Raw genomic sequence first — 23417 nt, 5'->3', positions numbered from 1 at the left:
TTACACATAAAAAAATAAATTTGCTGATTTTTTCTTTTTCCTTATATATATATATATATATATATATATATATATATATATATATATACAGTGGTACTCCGCTTTACGAGCGACTCGTCATACGAGTGTTTCGAGATACGAGCCGCGAATGTGGAGTGTTGTTCGTGCAATGTGGAACAAAATGAAAACTTTGTGGATAAAAATCACCCCGGGAAAGATGCAACTGATCGAGCATCACAATTGTTTGACGAAACTTGTCTATCTCATTTTCGCAATACTATAATAATTTTAAGAGAAAAACTAGTAGGGTGCATGGCATCGTGCCTTAAGGCAAATTGCTGGAACTTCCCGTATCGTAACAAAATGTTCGAGGAATATTAAATATTTTCAAATAGATTATTGTAAATACTGTAACATTGTCTAATATTTATAAGAATTATATAAACAAAATTGCAAAGTTGAAATTATTTGTTTAAAGTATATTAGAACTTTAGTCAGAATTAAAATTAAAATCTGAATTATTTTCAATATACAAAAAAAAAAAAAATTTTTTTAAAAAATTTGAAAAAAATTTTGAAACAAATTTTTTTTCCGAAAGCAATTATTTTGTTGAAACAAGCAGAAAGTTCTTTGAATCATTCAAATCGGACGCTTAGTTCTCTCAAAAACTGCCATTTTTTGTACATTTAGCTCTTTATCTTCGAAATGGCTGAACCTGCCCTTGCCAAAAAGTAAACATTCTCTTCCAAATCATAACAAATTCAATGTTTTTTAAATCATTCAAATCGGATACTCCGTTCTCTCAAAAACTCGATTTGTATTTTCTGCACTCTTTGTTCCGTATCTTCGTAATAGCTGGACCTGCCTTTGCCAAAAAGAAATCAGCACATCTCGCTATCAATAGAATCGAATGTTTTTTGAACCATTCAAATGCACACATGCAAAACACACACACACATCCATTTTTTCTGAAAATGAGGTATGTCAAAATGTTCAGAAACCTTCAAAACGTCGAAAAATGCAAAAAGTTTCATTTTCGATTTTCGGCCCATTACTATAACTACCCTACGGGAAGTTAATAATGCTCATTGGATAGATTTTTGAAAATATTAGTTGGAAAATTGAATATTGGTAAAGATCAGCCGAACTGTTTTTTCGTTATTTTTTTAAAAAATATTTTTGTAGCAATTAAAATTATTTTTTCAGGCATCTTGAAATTTTAGGTAAGTGTAATCAATTGATTGAATTGATATTTAGATACGTTTTAAATAAAATTTGCAACTTTAAGGCAACTTGCTCCTTACTTACAAGTAGTTTTATATAAGCTTGCACATTGTTAATTTAAACTTGACAGCATCAATATGAAGTAATTAAAAATCACTTTATAACGGCGCATAAATGAATGAATAATTTTCATTGTTGCGAACGCTGCCGTGGGCTCTTTGACTATGAGGTGTACGAATTACCACATGATGTTGCGAATTATCAAATATTGTTTCCAGCTCAAGTCATATCTGTTAAACGGTCCGCCGTGCCCGCATCGGACTTTCAGTTCGCAGGCTGACGCGAGAAAATCAACTTGTGTCACGGCAACTGGGACAGTATCACCTATGAAAAATGAATTTGGAAAAGTTGTTTGTGGTGATCCTGTGTCTGTGCTTGGTTGAAAGTTCAATTTGTGCCACTGTCATCTCAAAAGATGATCAGGATTTATATGAGCTATCTATCATACATCTGAATGATTTTCACGCCAGGTATTTTCATAATTAAATTGACTATGACGTACGTATTTGCCGAATTGTTTATATTATTTCTAACCTACAATTAGACAATTGCTTGTATTTGAATAAAATTATATAAAACATACGTTAGCGTCCTAAAGTCTTAAAACTGCAATAGTTTATTAGTGAGAAATAGAAGTGCATGCTTTTAGGATAATTCTTAAGTACCCAGAATAATAAATAAAAAAATATTAAATCTAGTTTAAAATCATTTTCTTCAATTATTGAATAGTGAACTTATTTTAATTTAATTCTTATTTATTTATATTTTTGTTATTTGAGCTCTAGATATTATAAATATTGCAAATAATGAATAATTATGACCATCAAAATTCAAATTTTTATAAAACATATTTCACGTAGTAGGTGCTTTTTTGTATAAAAAATTGAGATTAGACGGCTTTCTCTATCCAATTTGTTATCTAGTACGACAAGATTATTACATTTGTAACTATTGGGTTATCATTGACTAAATATTTGTTTTTTTTAAATTTTTTTTTTAAATTTTGTGTAATTATTTGAATACAGCAAAAAGTTTATTTAATAATTATCAATTGCTTACCATTGTCAATTTACGTTATGTTTTTAAATGCCAGATGGGTTTTTTTTATCACAAGGCGATAATTATATCTGAAGTAGTTACACATGTACTTTAATAAAAATAGATAGTAACTACTTCAGATATAATTATCGCAAAGAAAAATGTTTATTTATTTGCATGCATTTTGCATTGCAATTTTTTTACATTATTCAAAGTGGAGGTGTATGTGCACCAAAACAATTAAAAAATTAATTTTGTTAATTAGCAATAAATAAAACTTAAATTTTTGTAATTGAATATATTTGATTATGTATCCTTCAATAAAATTAAAAGATTCTTAACTATATTTAACTGTGGGATGGTGTAAATTATGCGAAATTATGTTTTTTCAAAAACGTCAAAATATATTACGGAGATTCATTCCGTAAATAAATTCATTAATTTCATAGTAATCGGAAAATTGTGATAATCATCTAATATAATAGAGCTTATTTGTACAGTTGGCATGTGATTATTATTTGCAGCGGCTTAAGGATTTTATAATTACATGTAACTAACGGGAAATATATTTAGGGTACAATTAACATATTGTTGAGCGTATGGGTAGTCACCAGTTTAAACCTTTAGGAATATATACAGGTGCCTAGACAGTATCTAATTCATCAACAGAAATTTACAACTCGAGTATGAGGTTCCAAATTGACTTTAACCATAACTTTACAGCAGTTTTACCGGAGCAATACCGAATTTTATAAATACCAATACCAAGTACCACGTTTTTTGCATTACATTGATAAGAACTGAAAAGCCAATGCATATTAGTTAATATTCTGTTTTTATTAGATTCGATATTATTATCTATGGTATTATTATTACCTAATTTCTGAACCCACTTTTAAGAAAAAAAGGTATAGTGGGTCAGTCTTTATCTGGATTTTATCCTTAAATAAATTATTATCGAATTAGATTTTTATTTATTATTAGAAGAAGGAAAGGCAAGGATATGTCTCTTAAAGCATGACCAAGGCATGAGAACGTAATTTTTATTTTCTATTTTCATTCTATCATTTTGCGTAAACTATTCTACGAAAAGTCGCACTTTAATTAATTATAGCAAAAGGACTATCGTATGTTCTTCTTTTTTCTATGTTTTTTATTACTGAACTTTATAGTTTCATGCGTCATAGATAAATATAATGACATTATTAATATCGTGCTTTTTGATTAATCGTTCAATCAATCATCAAAATTAAATGGATTTATTTGACAGTGAGTTAACAAAGAGATTATTTTTGAATTAAATGTATTTCAGATGTTTCACTGCGCTGTCTTTTTCAGATAACTTTTTTTATCAATTTGTTTTTATATTAATTGTCAATAGTTTTTCAAGAATGTGCTCATCATTTCAAGTGGAGTAATACACCTCCGAAGGTCGTGTGCAATTCGTGATTTCTCTAATATAGATAATATCGCGACACAAACATGTAAAATATAATTAAAATCATGTAATGGTGCTCACACTGATATAGTATTTTTTTATAAATTCAATAGTAGTTGATGTTGTACTTCAAGTTATGAATAGCGTATTAGAGCTGCTTATACGAATTATATTAGTATAAAGCAGTAATAATGGTACAGAAGTTCTCTCAATAATAAAAAATATCTCATTTTAATCTATATACGACTATAATGCATTTTTATACTGTTGACTTATTTAAAAATGGGAAAATCATTTTTGCTCCATAGAAATAAAATATATGAAAAGTTTTATAAAGCTTCATCGAAACATTGCATTCAAATTGACTAGCATTCAAACAATTGCCATGTTTCGATGAAAAGTATTCTTATAAATCTTTTTATTTATTTTATTTTAATATTGAATTAAATTTTTTTCTTGATTTAACTATGATTAAATTAATTAGTGTTCGCATTTTTGTGCAAGACTCGAAACGTTTGCTACTACAATAAAGATATTTTTCTCAATTAAGTTCTATTAATTATCGGATGGATACCCAAAAACACTTCATCATATATCTTTCACCATCTGACAAAAACCTCACGATATATATATATATATATATATATATATATATATATATATATGAACCATACAACACTCAGATTTTTAACACACACTTTATTTACCAAATAAAATAACCAAGTATTGGGTCAAATTTTGTTTCCTATTTTGGCTCATTTAGAGCGTCCCAATAGCGTCCAAAAGTATGACCGAACCCCATTAACTTTGGAAGGCCGAAGGCCGAAGACTTTGCCTTTTGCATGAGGGACCTCCCCTTAGAAGTTTTATTATTATTTATTTTTATTATAAAATTTATTTAATCATAACATATGTAAATAAAACTATGTAAAACTTATAAATTATTGCTTGAAGTTTTTATCGGCTTCAAGTCTGGAAAATTTCGCACGCCTCTCTAATGTCGTCACCATGACAGCCTCTAGTTAGCATAGAAACGCAAAGACAAAATGCATTGGAAAAGTTTAAATAAAAAATTTTAAGAATTTTTTTTCGTGAAAAAGTTTTGTGTGTATGTATGAATTAATATCCGAAAAAATGGTTTAAAAAAACATTTTTTGCTGGGAAAAATACCAAAAACGATGATTATTTGCAATTTATAAGAGACCTTAAGAGAAGGTCCGAATGGTTGAACGATGGGCATGGGTGGATCGGCCTTTCGAAGTTAGTGGGGGTCGGTCATACATTTAGACATTTTAGAGGTATGGTTTTTTCAGCAAAGTATCTTATTTTGATCCCCTGTATCTTAGTATCTTATTCTGATCATATGTGCCTACGCGGCTTTTAAATCGAATCTAAAATATGTTGTTTGGTCATATTCCTAAATTAATATATATATATATATATATATATATATATATATATATATATCAGTGTGTAATATATATATTAATTCAGGAATATGAACAAACAACATATTTTAGATTTTAAATTTTAACACACTGATGATGAGACAAACCTAGTCTTGAAACGTTTGTAAAATTATTATTTAATAAATTAGTGCAAAAAAGAGTGTTGTTTGTTCATATTTTTAAATTAATATCTATCCACTCAGAATACATTTGTTATATATATATATATATATATATATATATATATATGTGTATATATATATATATATATATATTAAATTATATGCATATAATTATTATTATTTTATAGAATTACTGAACATTTTACAAACAATCTTTAAGAAACATATTATGTTCATGAGGCTTTAATGTAAAGATATATTTCTTATAAAAAAATATTATTAAAACTGAAGCAATTTTAATAATTAAACTTTTACCTATGGGTTCATACTCTATGTATGTTGTTAAAAAGACTGATCTTTGGTGTATATTTAATAGTAAATTTTAATTTTACTCAGATTTGAAGAGATAACACCTCAATCAACAGCTTGTAATAATAAAGAAGAATGTATCGGTGGAATAGCGCGTGTCTATACCGAAGTAAAGCGTCTGCAAAATGAAAGGACAAATCCAATTTTCTTGAACGCAGGCGACAATTTTCAGGGCACTCTTTGGTACAACATACATCGATGGAATGTCACGCAGTACTTTTTAAATAAATTTAAGACTGATGCTGTGGTGAGTTTATGTAAATGATACTCTTCCTTAATAAGTTATTAACTAGACATGAACTCATGTTCTTACATAGTGTTTGAACGTGACAGAGACGGATCGAATTATAGATCAAGTTTACTTACTATTCAGTTTATATTTTTAATCAACTGTTTGAATCATAAAGTAGAATGACATAAAAAGAAAATTTTGATAAACCATTCATGTTGATAATATTTATATAGAGTAAACTATTCAATAGGTTCACAACCTAATTATAATAAATGTATAAGCTTTTCATTTTCTTAATTACGTTCGTCTACTACAAATTTAACAAAAAGCACAAGTAATATGTTTATTACCGAAAACTTTTTGCAGCTAATTTGATCAATGGCATCTATGTTTGTTGATCAACAATTTTTCGATTGATTGACATTTATAAAACTACATAAATAAATGCTATTAACACTAAACCTACCGACAATTCATGTATAACTATACCTACCGCGCGCGGTCAAATTGATCTACAATTAAAAAGTTATCTATTTTGTTATTTAATTCAGATAATAATAGATATTATGATAGATATAAGATATTATAATAAAAAAGAAATAAAATTAAATATTTATACAGAATGACATATGCCTACATAATATACTTCATTCGGCTTTCTCACATTGTTTATCAATTATTTTAGTCTAAAATATACATTTGGCGTAAATATATTTGTTGTTTCGTAACTTTCACAAAATTTCATTTGACAAGCTTTCGTCCACAAAGCCGATCGAGTTAAAAAATTAACTAAAATAAAATTTGTGCCTAGAAATGCTTTTACTCGTGGTCTCTCTATACACAATTTACGCATTTATCCAGCTAGGATCAAAATGTTGAAATATAGTTAAAGTTGCCTGCAAATTTTCGACTTCATGTTACATTTCGTAGTCATCTGCCACACTTTGACCAAACGATGTACACAAAATCTAATAGTTTTTTGTACACGTTTGTTGCTTTTCCTATTTCTATCGGATAATGTTTGAAACTTGGGACAAGCATTTTTTCGGTTTTTTTATACACCGCAAGAGTAATAAAATGTGAACTATACGAAATGCTTCAAAATCTTGTAATGAATTTATCAGTTTTAGAACAACACGTTATTTCACAAATAGGAAAACCCAATTATTATATATTTACTATTTACTAATTCATAACTTTATTCTAAATTTGTCCAATTTGTTTGGTATATTTTGTATAAATCTGCACCTACATTTCGACGGAAACAACTTCTCAAATAACATTATTTTCCACCGGTCAAATTGACCGACCGATTGATAGTTAGGTAGTTAGTTTTCGGAAAATAGAAAAAAATAACTAAAATCAAGGAGAGAAGAAATTATTATTAATATATTCTAAGAATTGTCACATAGTTTGATAATGGTATTTTAATGTTTTAAAAATATCCAAGTTATATATATATATATATATATATATATATTTCGATAGTTCAAGTTGTTTTTAGTTTATTTTCTAATTAAAGGAAATTAGGTAAAAATGATTTGTATACTACCTGAATTTAATAATATGCATAATTTTAGCTTATAACAACTTGTGATTCATAATTTTCAGACATTGGGTAATCATGAATTTGACCATAAGATTGAAGGTGTGGTTCCATTCATGGGTTCCATCGAAGCACCTATCGTAGTGTGCAACATTGATGACTCACAAGAACCAACATTTCAGGGCAAATACAAAAAGAGCATTGTTTTAGAGCGCCATGGAAGAAAAATTGGAGTTATTGGTGTCATTCTTGCCACCACTAATGTAAGTGGATTTATTTTTGTTTTTCCAACATCCGGAAACGGCATTATGAGTAAATTATAGATCAAATTTATTAGAAACGAGTTATTTAATTTGGAGATAATAATATGAAAGTTAAATTTCAATTTTCGGTTGTTTTTCTGTTATTGAAGCTTATCGAATTTTTCCAAAATATTTTTTTTTGAGATTTCTTTTCGTTTTATATGAAGGCTCTACAAAATATTTGTACCTGTCTTTTTGTTTTTGCAAGACTCTGTACTGATTTGAATGACTAAAATATAAGTAGAGGGTTCTGAATATAAAAAAGCGTAGTCATAAATTAAAATAAAAGTCAGGGAAACGTTTTGTTAACATTTTTTGAAATTGCACCGTTTGTATTATACTTTCAATTTTTTACATTATTTATCAGTACAATATTTAACTATTCTATAGTAATATTATTATTATTATCATGATTTATGTTTATAACAAAAACAAACATATTGTTTTTGTCGGTGTTTTTTCCCATAATTAACGTTTTTCCGTGTTTACAAAAATAACTGTATAACTAATCGAAATGTGGACTTCAGTTATTGCTATTATATTCATGAAGAATTATTTGTCAAGCATTTACTAATCTTTTGTTATGTTGAATATATAATTAGGCATTTGAATAAATGATTTATTATTAAAAAAGTAGGCCAATGTTACGACGATCAACGATTGGACCATGCAAGATTGACGTGTTTCATAATTTTGATAAGGAATATTTTATCACATCTAAATTGACAATAAAGTATAACTAAATGACAACTTAGAGGCTTTATTATGAATGTTTAATAAGCATTATTATATGTTTTTCTGAAGTAATTATTTGTTTGCAGTTATTATTTATTTTCCATGATTTTTTTCTTGATTTTTTAGAAAGTTTACGTAAATATTATGCGGAATTATCAAAAAGTCGAGCGAAGGACAAGATGAAATTATGCATTTAGCACTTCGACGGACTCTAAGTACTTTACTCAGTTAATTACTCGCTTATACATCAAGTTTTTATAGTACAATAATATATAATAACTCTCGTTCACTTACTTGGTATAATTTGAAAGTAATATGATGAATGTTCGTTGGTAGAACAAACAAGCGCACAAGATTTTTTTAGCATTTAATATTAGAAGTGCTTCAAATACATGTCTTACAAATAATCTAGGAGATTAACAAGTAATCTTAGAGTCATATATGCTTGATGACTTCTAATTAAAATGTAATTGTTTATATAATCTATATTGAGGATTTTTTGTTTGACGTTGAAACCTTTTGAATTGAATAAAACAGCCAATGCGTCGAATGAAGAAATATTTATTTTAAATTTTTATACGTTTCGAGACTAGATGTTTTCCAAAATTCAGCTAAAAGAAATTTACAATTAAGGAACTGAGCTCATTTCAAAAATTTAAGCTATTTGATGTAACTCCATAAGGACTGGCGTTGTTTAGTGGTGCGTGATGGTCGTCAAGCCATTTATAATTAGCAGAAATGTGTAAAATTTTTTGTTCGCGTCTTATTGATTTTTTTCAACGTTTTTGATCAAAATTTGTATGTTGATAGATTTTGTAGTTGAAATAACATACTAAAATTCAAATATACATACAAAGTATAAAATTTTGCCGCGAGATTAAGCAAAGTGTTTCGTAGGTAGCCACTGACTACAGTTGTCATAAACTTAAATAAAATACATTTTTAAAATTCGAAATAGATTATATGAAATGTAGTATCAATTTAATTTAATATATACGATTACAGATATTGTAAGTATGTATCAAAGACATCAGTTGAACATTTTGCCTAAATAGCTGAATCTCAATTCTTATTGATTAAGTTATATATATCTTAATGATTAAGTTATTATGTGAACGTATCGGGAAGTTAACTTATTTATTAACTTCCCGAAGAAGTTTATGTTTTCATAAAAAAATCCGATTTGCTAATTTTATATTTTCTCGACGTTTCAAGCCATTCTGAATCGAACGAGACCAAGTTTGAAAAAAGTATGTGTGTGCGTGTGAACAGTTTTTTTGCCGTAAATCGACGTTTTCTCAAAAACTGCTGAACATTTCAAAAATTTAAAAGCCATTCCATGTATCGCGATGAGGACTATCGTTCATCAGTTTTGTGCAACGATCGGCCATGCCGTTTCTTCATAAATAGCAGAGAAGTGAAAAAATTTTCGTCCACGTTTTAGCCCGCAGTTCAGAATCGATTTTGAAAATTCAAAAACCGTTCGAAAGATATTGGTCGGGAATCGTGCTGATGAGTTCTTGGTAGTGTTAAAAATTTTTTTTCGACGATTTTTATGATTTTTTTTTTTATGGTAGATACCATAGTCTTATAGATCATACTAAAATATTACGGACATTCGACAAGTCGTTCAATTTTAAAAATTCGTCAAACTTTGCAAAAATTAGAATCATTTTTTTTGGCGTTTGTCAAAGTCAGAACTTTCATCGACGATTGATTAAAAACGCCTGAACCGATTTCATAAATTTAAAAGCCAATCGATATATTTCGGTGTGGATTATCTTTTCTCAGTTTTGTGCAGCGATCGGCTAAGCCGTTTCTTTGTAATTTGGAAAAAAGTGTTAAACTTTTTTCCACATCTAAGCTTATACTACCGAATCGATTTTAAAAAATCAAAAACTGTTCGAAAGATATTTGTAGGGAATGATACTGATTAGTTTTAGGTGAAAATCTACCGAGCCGTTTTCTTGTAATTAACTATTGAAAAAAAAATTAAGCCGATTTTCATGAAACTTTTTTTGCCGATATATATCATGGTCTTATAGAACTTACTTAAATATTACGGCCTTACGACAAGTGGCGTAATCTTAAAAATTCATCAAGGTTTGAGTAAATGAGTAGTTCTTTTGACGTTTGTTAAAATTAAAATTAGACGATTTACTTGGTATAACGATAGAGTACGTGGTATTAATGAACATACTAAATAATTAAAGTCCTACAAAAAACTCAAATATAAAAATTATTGATTTTTGAAAATTTATTTTTAAAAAATACTTCGACCGAGTTGACGTGTTCGATTTACAATAATGTGTAATCCACTTCGAATACTTTTAACCACTCATAAAATAATTTATCTATCATGAATTAAGCCGATTATTTACACATATGAGGAAGTTTATGTAACTTGCCTTAAGGCAAAATACCAATACCGACTAGTTTATTTATTTATTCATTCATATATACACTTATCGGCAATGAACAGTAAATTTATAATATTACACTAATAACTTGAAAAACTATTAATATAAAATTTGAATACTAACATATAATATAATACACGTACACTTTGTGCGTAATACTTTGGTAACATAATCTAATAATTAATTGCACATATTATTTTATTAAATAGATGCACTTTATCGTATTATTTTTTTTGCTTTATATTGGAATCAAAAATGTTTTGACGAGTATCGAAATAGTTCAAATTGCCACAATACTCCTTGACTACTTTGGCTAATTTGTTTAAAGAACTGTTATGCACGTATTTTTTTGAGGACTTAGTTGTATTGACAATCTATTTGATAGAAGTCCTTGTCTAGGTGCGACAAATTCGATCTCTGCTAATAGTTCTGGTGATTCTATGATGCCATTCAAAATCTTGTAGAAAAAAAAAGATCCATGATTTTTCTCCGGGCTGTAAAATTATTACTTTTGCTTTAGTTTAAGATTAAGTTATTTATGTTAACCTAGCTTTTCATAGTATGCAAAGTTTGACACATATTTTTCGAATTTAATCTGCACCTTATACAGTCTATTAGTAATTGTTCTCAATATCACGGAGACCAAACTATCGAACAATAATCTAAAATAGATCTGATTAACGAAGAATAGAGACAGTAGAGTGTTTCGAGTTTTTATTTAGAAATTATTGCTACACCTAGTGATAAAGCTGAAAGTTTAAAAGGCTTGGAGAGTGATTTTATCTACATGTTCAGAAAAACAAAGTTTATTATCTATAGATCTTTTATTGTCATTACTGCGTTAAGATTCTGAGCTCCCAAAAAGGAAGTATAAATACAATAATTGTAGGATATGGAGAAGGTCATTACGGCACATGTGTTTGAATTTAATTTTAATTTAATTTGATCTTACGATATCTTCTGGCAGAGCTGTTACGTCGTCACTTATGATCTTTTCATAATTCTTCAAATCGTCTGCGTATGGCAAGTGATCGAAGTTTATACTTATGTCATTAATGAATATCACAAATAGATTAATGCAACTTGTCTTTAGACAAATGGTTACCTTCGACTAGTTATTCGCTGTGTTTTGTTTTATAAGTTTCTGTTTTAGCTATCTATTTGGCTGTTTCGTGATTTGTTGTGACTAGTTTATTTTTAAATTTGTACACACACCACCAACACTATTAACTCTCTATAGATTCTAGATTAAAATGACCTACCCTATGAGGGGTAGGAGGGTAGTAAGTAAGCTGGATTAAACTATATAAACAATTCGTGTAATATAGATGCAATGAAATTATTTTGAAATTTGTAGGAAATAGCCGCCACTGGAAAGTTGAGCTTTTTAGACGAACCGTCGAGCGTGGCCCGCGAAGCTGAGCGCCTAGTCCGCGATGAAGGCGTTAATATTGTGATTGTGTTGTCTCATTGTGGTTTGGACGTGGACAAGCGCATCGCCGCAGAAGGTGGCCCGAATATCGACATCATTGTGGGAGGACATTCCCATACTTTCATGTTTACTGGACCTAATCCTCCTGGCCCCGACAAGCCACTCGACGATTATCCCGCCGTCGTAGAAAATAATGGACATAAGGTTTGTGATATTTTATGGATATTACATGAAAAATCATGATTACTACATTAAACATTTGAATAGAACATACACATTGTATTGATTAATCGGATGTTTCTATAGACAGTATGTACTTTATGTTCCTTTTGTAATTTTTTAACGTATACTTTAATTTTTTTTATTCATTTATTATTGTACAGTAATCAGAATAGTAATTACATTCTATGACCTGCCATGCTAAAATATATAAACTAAAAAAAAGAATAACATAAATAAGAATAAATAAAGTAACAACATAAAGAGTAATTAATAATAATAATAATAGATAATAATAATAAATAATAAAATAATATAATAATACTACAAAAAATACATTAAATTAACTATCATATTTTGATGATTTACTAAAAAATATAGAAATTGTTCCATTAAACAATTTACTAGATTAGGATATTATTCATTGGTGATTTTCGCTCGAATATTCCAGAATGTGGTATCTCAAGCAGTTGTCCAACTATCAAATATGAGTATGAAAGTTTGATAGTAATAATCAAAATATTGGTGGGTCGGTCGACACAATTTACTGTTGGAAAGAGCTCACAAAATAAACACAAAATTTCAAGTTATTATACAGATACCAGTAGATCATTTTGATTGAATTCAAATTCATTCAATTTTGAAGGATTTTATTCTAAAGAAAAATATTTTTCAAAAGTCAACATTATTCTTTTTTTGAAAACCTGTACAAAAAATAATTGAAAAGTGTTTTGATACAAAGTTGGTTCCGTTATGCTTATACTCGTTTACATACCTTGTGATACATTTGAATCAATTAAATTAGAGATATTGTAACCTTAGTAGTGATAATTGTCTTAATTTTGTTCTTTTTTACTTGCGTCATGCCTCGAAGTATTTATACAATACCACGCCCACGTGTTTCTAATGAAAACTATTTGAATAATTATTCATATCAACTGTAAATATCGAACGTGAATTTGTTATCAGTGAAATGATCGAAAGCGAAAAGATCAATTAAATTTGTACGTGAACTCCTTAATCAATTAGTATTATAAGAATAATTACATAATTCTATCACTCTATTATCCGATATAATTAAATCCCACATATAAATTTTAAAGTTTTTAACGAGCAGCAGTTGAAATTGTGGTTATTTCATGTCAGATTTATAGTATATACTAAAAATATTTTAAACTTTGTTGAAATGCTGAACCTGAATCAATAGTTGTTAATATATAAATGCAATACAAATAACAAATAAGTCAATGATGAACAGGTTGCAATACTAATATACTATACTATACATAATAAACTGCGAATTATTTTTAAATTTGAATTTGGAAAATTGTCAAAAATATTTCTGTTAATTACGAATTATAAAATCGAGCAATTTTTATTTAATTTTCAAATCTGCATATCGCAATATATGCCGATGTGAATGTTTAGATCTAATAATAAATATTTTTCACTTACTTGTGAAGAAATCAATCTGAGTTTCTGTTGATTTATTTTAATTAAATATTTCCGATTTAACCATTTATTGCTGTAAACACCGATCGACTGATCAATGCGCAAAACTTATATATATATATATATATATATGTATATATATATATATGTATGTATATAATAGGTGAAGCCATTTTCAATTAATATAAATGAAAGGCATTCACATACGCACTGACATAATGTTTCCAATTTTTTTATCAAGCGATCCAAAAAACGTAAAAATGGCTAATTTTTTAACGAACTCGTAAACTTCTTCGGATAGTTAAGTACATCACCTGATACCTACAGCAAATTAAATCTGATTAATTATTTTAGGTATTAATAGTACAAGCATCTGCATTCACAAAATATTTAGGAGATATCGTGGTCTGGTTCGATGCTGATGGACATGTGCAGAAATGGAAGGGAGAGCCAATTTATGTGAAGAATAGCATTGTTCCAGGTATATGTTTCTATAGTTGAATTTAAATCTATAAAATATTAAATGAAATGTCAGGCGTTATTCAGATATTTTAGAACTATTTCTAACTAAATTCGGAGCTCATTTGTAATCAGTCTACTGCGCTCTTTTATATATCAATAGTACCGGTGGTTTTTAATTTTTTACATTTCTGAGAATAACCTGTAATGAAGTAAATTTTGAACTATATCAAGTGAAATAATCGGTGAATGATCTATAAGTAATCTGAAAATTTGATTTGTGTTTGCCATTTCTTCAATCAAGCAATTCAATTCAATTACATACACACGCGCACAAATATTGATTTTTGCTAAGCTATACCAAAAAGATCACAACTATTGTTTTCTAGACCCAACTATTTTGGATGAACTAAAGCCTTGGGCAGAATCTGTACATGAAGCAGGATCAGAATTGTTAGGAGTCACCAGGGTTCCCTTAAAAAGAGATATTTGTGGAATCGGTGAATGCAACATTGGAAGCTTTGTAACAGATGCTTACGTCCATGGTGTAAGATATTTTTATATTTATGTCATATTTTTATGAAGGTGGTGGTCAAATAAACACTATCTTTGGAATAGTCTGTATTAAAAACGTATGTCTTATCAAGAAATACGTAGTATTTCTACGGTAGTTCTACAAATGGATGATATGCTATAGTTTTTGTTTTTTATAGTTTTTTGTGTGTATGCATGTGTGAGCAAATTTTTACTTTCGTTTTTTCTAAAATTAGCACGAAACTGTAAAATTCTCGTAGGGTAAGTTATATTAAGGAATACTAGGTACTGTTGAGCCACGGTACGGTAGTGACAGTCGTTATAACAGTTAAATTATACTGATTTTTATATGGGTTTCAAAGGGAAAAAGATGTAGCATGTTTGTTTGAATGTGAAATATTCAAACCATTTGTCAAGAATAACGAACGTATTTTTAAAAAATACTGAATAATTTGCAATAGTTTCTCACTTCAAAATGATCTACAGCAATTAGGTTGGTTTAGATCAGTTAGGTTGTTTATTTACAGAAGTCAGGATTACAGGAAGTTCATGCCTTAAGGCCACTTACAATTAGTTTATTTTTCAATTTTTGAATGCAAATTTTCATTTTTTCTTAAACTGTAATACCTGTAATTCAAAATTATGTATAAAACATATATTCGCGATACGATTAAATAATCCTTAAATTTTAGGAGTCTTTTACTCCGCCATTCGTCTATAATAAGTTAAATATTGAAGTTATAAATTATGTTTGGTAACAAAATACCTAAATGAAATCATTATAAAGTAATTTTATTATTGAATTAGTGTTCTATCTAAGTCCTAAAACAAGTTCAGGGGGGGTCATGACCCCCGTCACCTCCTTATACTTATTGTATACTACCAAATACTACCAACAAATTACATACAAATTAAATGTTTTTTGAATCATTCAAATCAATTGATACGTCCTCTTCCAAACGGTATTTTTTGCACTTTGTGCACTTTTTACCTTTGCCAAAAGCTAATCCACACGTCTCTCGATCAATCGTTTGCTTTTGAACCATTCAAATCGGTTGATCCGTACGCCCGAAATCGTCAACGAAAAATTTTATCCACGCATACCCAAACACATACACACACGGATATACACACACATTTTTTTTAAAGATATTCCAAAATGTTTAGAAATCTTTGACAAGTAAAGATATGCAAACATTTTTGTTTTTTATTTTTAATTTACGGAAGGTTAATATTCGTTAACTTATTAATAAGTTTCATTTTTATTTCTATTTCTACGGATTTCGTACCAAGATTTATAATGTTTAACCGTAAGAGACTCCACAATCGCTTCAAAAAATATTAAATTATCAAAAAAATTCAAAATTATCAAACATGTTAAGGGGTTAGGGGTACATACAGAAATTCGAATTATTGAATTACTTAAACCGAGTCATCTATTTCTGAGCCATATAATAGTTTATCAGTCATTGTGCAAGTTTTCAAAATTTCCATTTGCTGTTGCCAACAAAGCATTCTGGCCTCCCGAGTGTTCTCGTTGGCGCGCTGATCTGCCACTTTCACACGTGCAGCATCCAATTTTTCAGCATATCAATGGGAATTATACCCACAATTAGGTCCCAGGGTATCCAGAACCAATAATAATGATTATATATATTAATTCAGCAATTTGTACGACAGTGGAACTAGTATTCACGGTTTCTAGGCATATTTTTTACACTAGTTGGTTGAAGCTTTTAATTTTTTCTGATTATGGATTCAATCTTAAACTACACATCTTGAAAGTAAATTATCATTGCTGAGATCGTCGTAAAACCGGTTTAAAAGCTTTTAAAACATCAGGAGGTGAGGGAGAATAATCTTGAGTATAAGTATCGAGCTCTCCACTTGCGTCAACGCGCTGGTAAGAGTCCAATAACTCAAAAAGTAATCATCAGATCAACTTGAAATTTTCAGAGAACATTTTCAAGATATTAAACTTAATGAAAATGCAAAAAAATAAAAATCGATTTTTCAAAAATTTCATGTACCCCTAACCCCTTAAAGTAAATTCAAAATTTCCATAAAGTTCGAAGCAAGTGTCAGCAATTTGCCTTAACGGGTTATATACAGTTAATCGACAGAAAAAAGTCATTTTTAACTTCCCGTAGGGTAAGTTATTGTAATCGGAAAAAAATCGAAAATTGAAATTTTTTATATTTTTTCGTTTCAAAGGTTTCTGAACATTTTGGCATACCTTAGAAAAAATGGATGTATGTGCGTCTGTGTGCCTGTGTGTGTGCGGATACAAATTTTCGTCGACGATTTCGGGAACAACGATCAACCGATTTGAATAATTTAAAAAACATTCGATTTGTATTGATAAGGAGACGTGCTGATTAGTTTTTGGCAAAGGCAGGTCTAGCCGTTCCGAAGATACGGGGCAAAAAGTGCCAAAAATGGTAACTCAGTTTTTAAGAGAACGGAGCGTCCGATTTTAATAATTCAAAAAACTTTTTACTTGTATTGACAAGATGAAAAATTGATCAAATTTTCATGAAGGCAGGTCTAGTGATTTCGGAGATCTAATGAAAAAAGTAAATAAAAATGCCATTTGGCGGTCAAAAAAGATCATTAGACATATGCACATCAGATATTTTATAGAGATTTTAACAATAAGTATAAATTTTGTTTACATTCGTATGGGTTCCGTACCAATGTTTATCTGTTAGACGGCGACGCGGCGCTTACGCGCTTTGACATTTCGTCTCTATGCAGTTAAAGCAGTACGATTGCTTTGAAAAAAAGTTTAGAATTTCCAAAATATGTCAAAATAAAGAAAACATTTTTTTTCAAAAAAAAAAATTGTTTTTTCCAAAAAAAAGTAATTTTTTGTCAAATTTATAGTTTCTCAAAAATCTAATTTTTTTGAAATAATTTTTTTTCAAAAATGTTAATGGTTTTTTAAAAAATAATAATTTTTGGTACGGAAAATTTCAGCAATTTGCCTTATGGCACGATGCCATGCGCACATATAAATGCATTTTTAACTATATTTTAAAAATAATTACAGGTAAAAATATTTATTAAAAAAAAGTTACAGCAGATCTGCGGGTGCACTTCTTGAATAACATGTTTTGCGGTGACCACTCTATCTCTGAAGTAAATCATCTGAAATTGAAAAACCAAAAAGATTTCATTATAGAAATGATAAATCTAGTAATTAATCTAAGCAGTAAACAAAATAATAATTTTTGAGAAAGTGGCGGCTCCTTAAAAAAAAGATTTTTCGCCGAAATTTTGACCTTAAATTATTCATTAAAACCAAAATATTTATCGGATAGGAAAAATCTTAGATTAATCACTAAAAATTTATTTAAGAAGATCTTGTTGAAATTTGAAGCTAATCGAATTAGCCGTTTTCGAGTTATATTGGTCACCTATTTTGAAAACACCATTTCAAAAAAAAACGAGTTTAAAGTTTGGAAAGTAAATTACATAGGATAAAAACTAATTTTTTCAACTTGTGCACTCTCGCGTTCGGCGATATGAAATTATCTCGCGCTGCTCAACTTCTTTTTCGGGATATGAATGCGTATTGAGCCCAAATTGTAATTTAAATATATTTCCTTCATATAATTCAATAGTAGTGATTCCATTCCTTCATTAAATATGCCGGTGGCTAAGTATGCAGCGTTTTTCGCAGATTTCGAACCGGTTGGAAAATTTTCATATTTCACACTTCGCATACTCAGAAATTGTTTTAAACACCGTTTTTAAACAAAATTTAGAATGCAATACTAAACAGACGAGTCACATGTAACTGAGTTTTCCTGTTGTTTTTTTATTTTTTTTGCCGTGTGTTTTCCTTTTCAAATTTGAGTGCAGCTTTTAGTACGGGAGCCAGCAACGTTTTCGAGCAAGCATTTTAGTCAGGCTGGTTTTTTGGTATTTGGTCCTTGGTGCTCTCTCGGTTAGGGTACGGGCCGTCTGCAGCTGGAAGTGGTTGCGTTAATTAGTGCGCAGCCAATTTGTACAGCGCGATTTCAAAAATTTGAAAGCATTTTAGTCAGCCCAATTTTCGTTTTTTTGACTTCGAATAGGTTCACCAGACTCAAATTTTTTGTTGCCAGACATTTTGGGCGCTGCTAAATATGTGCCAGACGCCAATTTATTTAATAATTTTTTTAAAAATTCAAATCATTTTAGTCCGTCTGAAATCTTAGTATTATGTTCGTTAAGGGTAAAAACACGTAAAATTAATTTGCCAGACGTTTCTGCGGTTGTTAACCACGTCTGGCAAGCAAAAATGTCTGGCAATATGATACTAGTTTATAGCATTTTAGTCAGTCCAATTTTCATTTTTTGACTTGATATTTGATTTGATAACTTGAATAAGTTATCCAGATTCACATTTTTGTTGCCAGACATTTTGGGCGCTGCCAAATATGTGCCAGACGCCAATTTATTCATTAATTTTTTTTAAACTTCAAATCATTTTAGTCCGTCTGTAGTTTTAATATTATGTTCATTAAGGGTCAAGAAACATAAAATTAATTTGCCAGACGTTTCTGCGGTTGTTAAGCATGCCTGGCAACGAAAAAAGTCTGGCAATATGATACTAGTAGACAGAGTGAGACAATCGCTATATACATTGGCGCGAATGAAACAAAAAACTATTATACTCGTAAGAGCGCAATACGTATACTATTTAAAGTTAGTGCAATTTCAATAACATTTTCATAAAACAAAGAAAATAAAGTTAAATAAAGGCCTAATTAGAAATGACAAAGAAATTGCATCATATTAGTCAATTTTTTAATTTTACTAGCTCTAAAAAATATGTTAATGATTCTAAAATATTGCTGTTAATATTTTGAAAAATTTGACTCGACAGTGGCTAAGTAACATCGTCAATTTCCTAAGAATATCATATATTTTAAGTTTTGCAATGGGAACTGACAATAATCATTATTTTTGCTGTACGCAATTTTTTTTATCACTAAGTTACTTGATTTTTCTTATGGTTTTCTGCCTAGTAAACGTATAGCGCTCTTACGAGTATAATAGTTTTTTGTTTCATTCGCGCCAATGTATTTAGCGATTGTCTCACTCTGTCTACTAGTATTATATTGCCAGACTTTTTTCGTTGCCAGACATGCTTAACAACCGCAGAAACGTCTGGCAAATTAATTTTATGTTTCTTGACCCTTAATGAACATAATATTAAAACTACAGACGGACTAAAATGATTTGAAGTTTAAAAAAAATTAATGAATAAATTGGCGTCTGGCACATATTTGGCAGCGCCCAAAATGTCTGGCAACAAAAATGTGAATCTGGATAACTTATTCAAGTTATCAAATCAAATATCAAGTCAAAAAATAAAAATTGGACTGACTAAAATGCTATAAACTAGTATCATATTGCCAGACATTTTTGCTTGCCAGACATGGTTAACAACCGCAGAAACGTCTGGCAAATTAATTTTATGTTTCTTGACCCTTAATGAACATAATATTAAAACTACAGACGGACTAAAATGATTTGAAGTTTAAAAAAAATTAATGAATAAATTGGCGTCTGGCACATATTTGGCAACACCCAAAATGTCTGGCAACAAAAATGTGAATCTGGATAACTTATTCAAGTTATCAAATCAAATATCAAGTCAAAAAATGAAAATTGGACTGACTAAAATGCTATAAACTAGTATCATATTGCCAGACATTTTTGCTTGCCAGACGTGGTTAACAACCGCAGAAACGTCTGGCAAATTAATTTTACGTGTTTTTACCCTTAACGAACATAATACTAAAATTTCAAACGGACTAAAATGATTTGAATTTTTAAAAAAATTATTAAATAAATTGGCGTCTGGCACATATTTAGCAGCGCCCAAAATGTCTGGCAACAAAAAATTTGAGTCTGGTGAACCTATTCGAAGTCAAAAAAACGAAAATTGGGCTGCCTAAAATGCTTTCAAATTTTTGAAATCGCGCTGTACAAATTGGCTGCGCACTAATTAACGCAACCACTTCCAGCTGGCAGACGGCCCGTACCCTAACCGAGAGAGCACCAAGGACCAAATACCAAAAAACCAGCCTGACTAAAATGCTTGTTTTGAAAATGTTGCTGGCTCCTATACTATTTGTACATATATGATTTTTTAGATTTTATTTTCTGAATATACATATATTTAAGAATATACACAAACAATTTCATATTATTCTGGTGAATATTTTCGAAGTTCCATGCAAATTTGAAAAGAAAAACAACCTTTAAGGCAGGATGACATGCGCCACTAGCGTTTTACTATTTTTAACTAATCATAGGATACATATATTTTGTTAGGTACTAGTTTCTGATGATTTTCCCGCGGAAAACGGCACCTGGACTTACGCAGCGATTTCTTTCATTAACGCAGGTGGAATTCGTGCCGACATTCCAGCAGGGAGTAAGTATAAAAGAATCTAAGACTTTATGATGAGAAGAGTTTTGTTATTTATCGTATAGTTCATATGTCGACTTATGTTGATCAACGAAAATGAATAATATAAATAAATGTGACATTTCAAAACCATACACTTTTTCTGCTGTGTAATTCTTTCGAACAAAGAACAAAATATCGATAATGTAACTTAAATCTTAGATCTAATTGGGGCTGTGGCAGAAAGTCGGTAAAACTTAAAACAAAAAATGTTCCGTTCTTTTTATTTAAGAGTGAAGAACTAAATAAATATATCTGACAATTTAGATTTCAACTGTTCCACAGTACGATTTGGCGCTCTGAATCAGAATGGTTTAAAACGGCACGTTAGGTGCCAGATTCACTGTACTATCTACTAAGATTGATTGATTAAGTCAATAACTTCGTGGTTTTGATACTTGTTTTTTTTCGAGTAGTATTGTTATTATTTACAACTAGTATTATTATTTACAGATATCACATACAATGATTTAGTAACCGCACAACCATTCGAAAACACTCTTGATACCATGGAATTGCAGGGTAAACATTTGATGGAAGCAATTGAACACGCCGTTTCTGTGTCATGGTCAGATAAAGAATTTGTGGCTAGACATATGCTTCAAGTTTCTGGTATGTAATTTGCGCTATCTGTTTTTAATGTTCGTAACTTAATTACGATTTTTTTTAGAATTTTTCATAAATAATTAATAAATTATTTATATTAGTTACATATTTTAATTAAACGGAAATTTAAACGTACCCAAAATCAAATGTACTTACAATTAATTAATATATTTAAATGTAACAGTCTGTAGGTATATTCAAAACTCATCGTTAATTTTAGGTTTACGCGTTGTTTATAATATTACTCTTCCCGTTGGACAAAGAACGCTATCGCTTGAGGCTCTATGCAGACGCTGTAGGGTGCCAAAATTCAAACCCGTTCAGGAAGACGAATGGTACAGAATGGTCGTGCCAAGTTTTATAGGAAATGGAGGAGATGGTTTTACCATGATATCTAAAAACAGACGTAGACTACGAGTTGGTGAACTAGATCAAGATGCTTTGAAGCGTTATATTAGGCACCAGACTCCGATTACACAAGGTTTAGATGGTAGAATAATAATGTACCGATCATAGATATAACTTTTATTCTAAATTTAAATATTTAGATTAGACTCTGTGCATTCAAATCAACAATCAATCAAAGTATTAATTATTGAATCAACTTTTTTTTTCTTATGTCATCATATGATTTACAGCTGTCAGATAGACATCAATTGAATTTGTTGACTTATGTTACAAACAGGGCCGGATTTAGAAATTTGGCGCCCCGGGGCACTGACAAAAATGCCGCCCCATCCCTGAAATTTTACGAACTTTCGCACTTTTTTTTAAAGCAATCGCGCTGCTTCAGTTGCGTAGGGACAAAATATAGAAGCGCGTAAGCGCCGCGTCGCAGTCAACTGATAAACAATGTTACAGAACGCATATAAATGTAAACAAAATTTATGCTTATTATTATAATATCTTTAAAATATCCAAATGTTTCTTTCTCAAATTTTTTATTGGATCATCGAAACCGCTAAACCTGCTCCCCCACAAATCTAAGCAGTTATTTATTCTGTAATTTTTTTGAATGATATTGGACGCTTTTTTTCTCAAAAACGGAACTATCATTTTTGGAATTTTGACCCGTATCTTCAAAGCAGTTGGATTTGCCTTGGCCAATAACTAATCAGCACGTCTCCTTATCAATAGGAATTGAATCATTTAAATCGGTTAATCCATGTTCTCGAAATTGACTTGAATAATTAAAAAATATTAGATTTGTATTGATGGAGAGACGTGCTGATCAGCTTTTGGGACAAGCAATTACGAAAAATGGTAATTGAGTTTCGATATTTCTTCTCTGAAACAGCTACGCAGCGCGATT

At 29.7% G+C, this 23417-nt stretch overlaps 1 protein-coding gene across 1 annotated transcript; it reads left to right on the top strand.

The window, feature by feature from the left end:
* The first annotated feature begins 1522 nt into the window (after positions 1-1522).
* Positions 1523-22764, top strand: LOC113376473 (apyrase). Its single transcript, XM_026616402.1, has 9 exons — positions 1523-1754; positions 5727-5946; positions 7543-7740; positions 12292-12570; positions 14392-14518; positions 14886-15043; positions 21364-21466; positions 21953-22111; positions 22326-22764. Exons 1-9 carry the CDS (start codon positions 1618-1620, stop codon positions 22619-22621), a joined length of 1677 nt encoding a protein of 558 aa, XP_026472187.1. The 5' UTR covers positions 1523-1617; the 3' UTR covers positions 22622-22764.
* Positions 22765-23417: the final 653 nt, after the last annotated feature.

This window comes from Ctenocephalides felis, unplaced genomic scaffold (assembly GCF_003426905.1).
Source record: "Ctenocephalides felis isolate EL2017-DRISC unplaced genomic scaffold, ASM342690v1 CF-g0.4_SCAFFOLD_01886, whole genome shotgun sequence".
Taxonomy (NCBI): Eukaryota; Metazoa; Arthropoda; class Insecta; order Siphonaptera; family Pulicidae; genus Ctenocephalides; species Ctenocephalides felis.
Note: the sequence above shows the minus strand (reverse complement) of the source record. Positions and strands in the feature narration are given on the sequence as shown.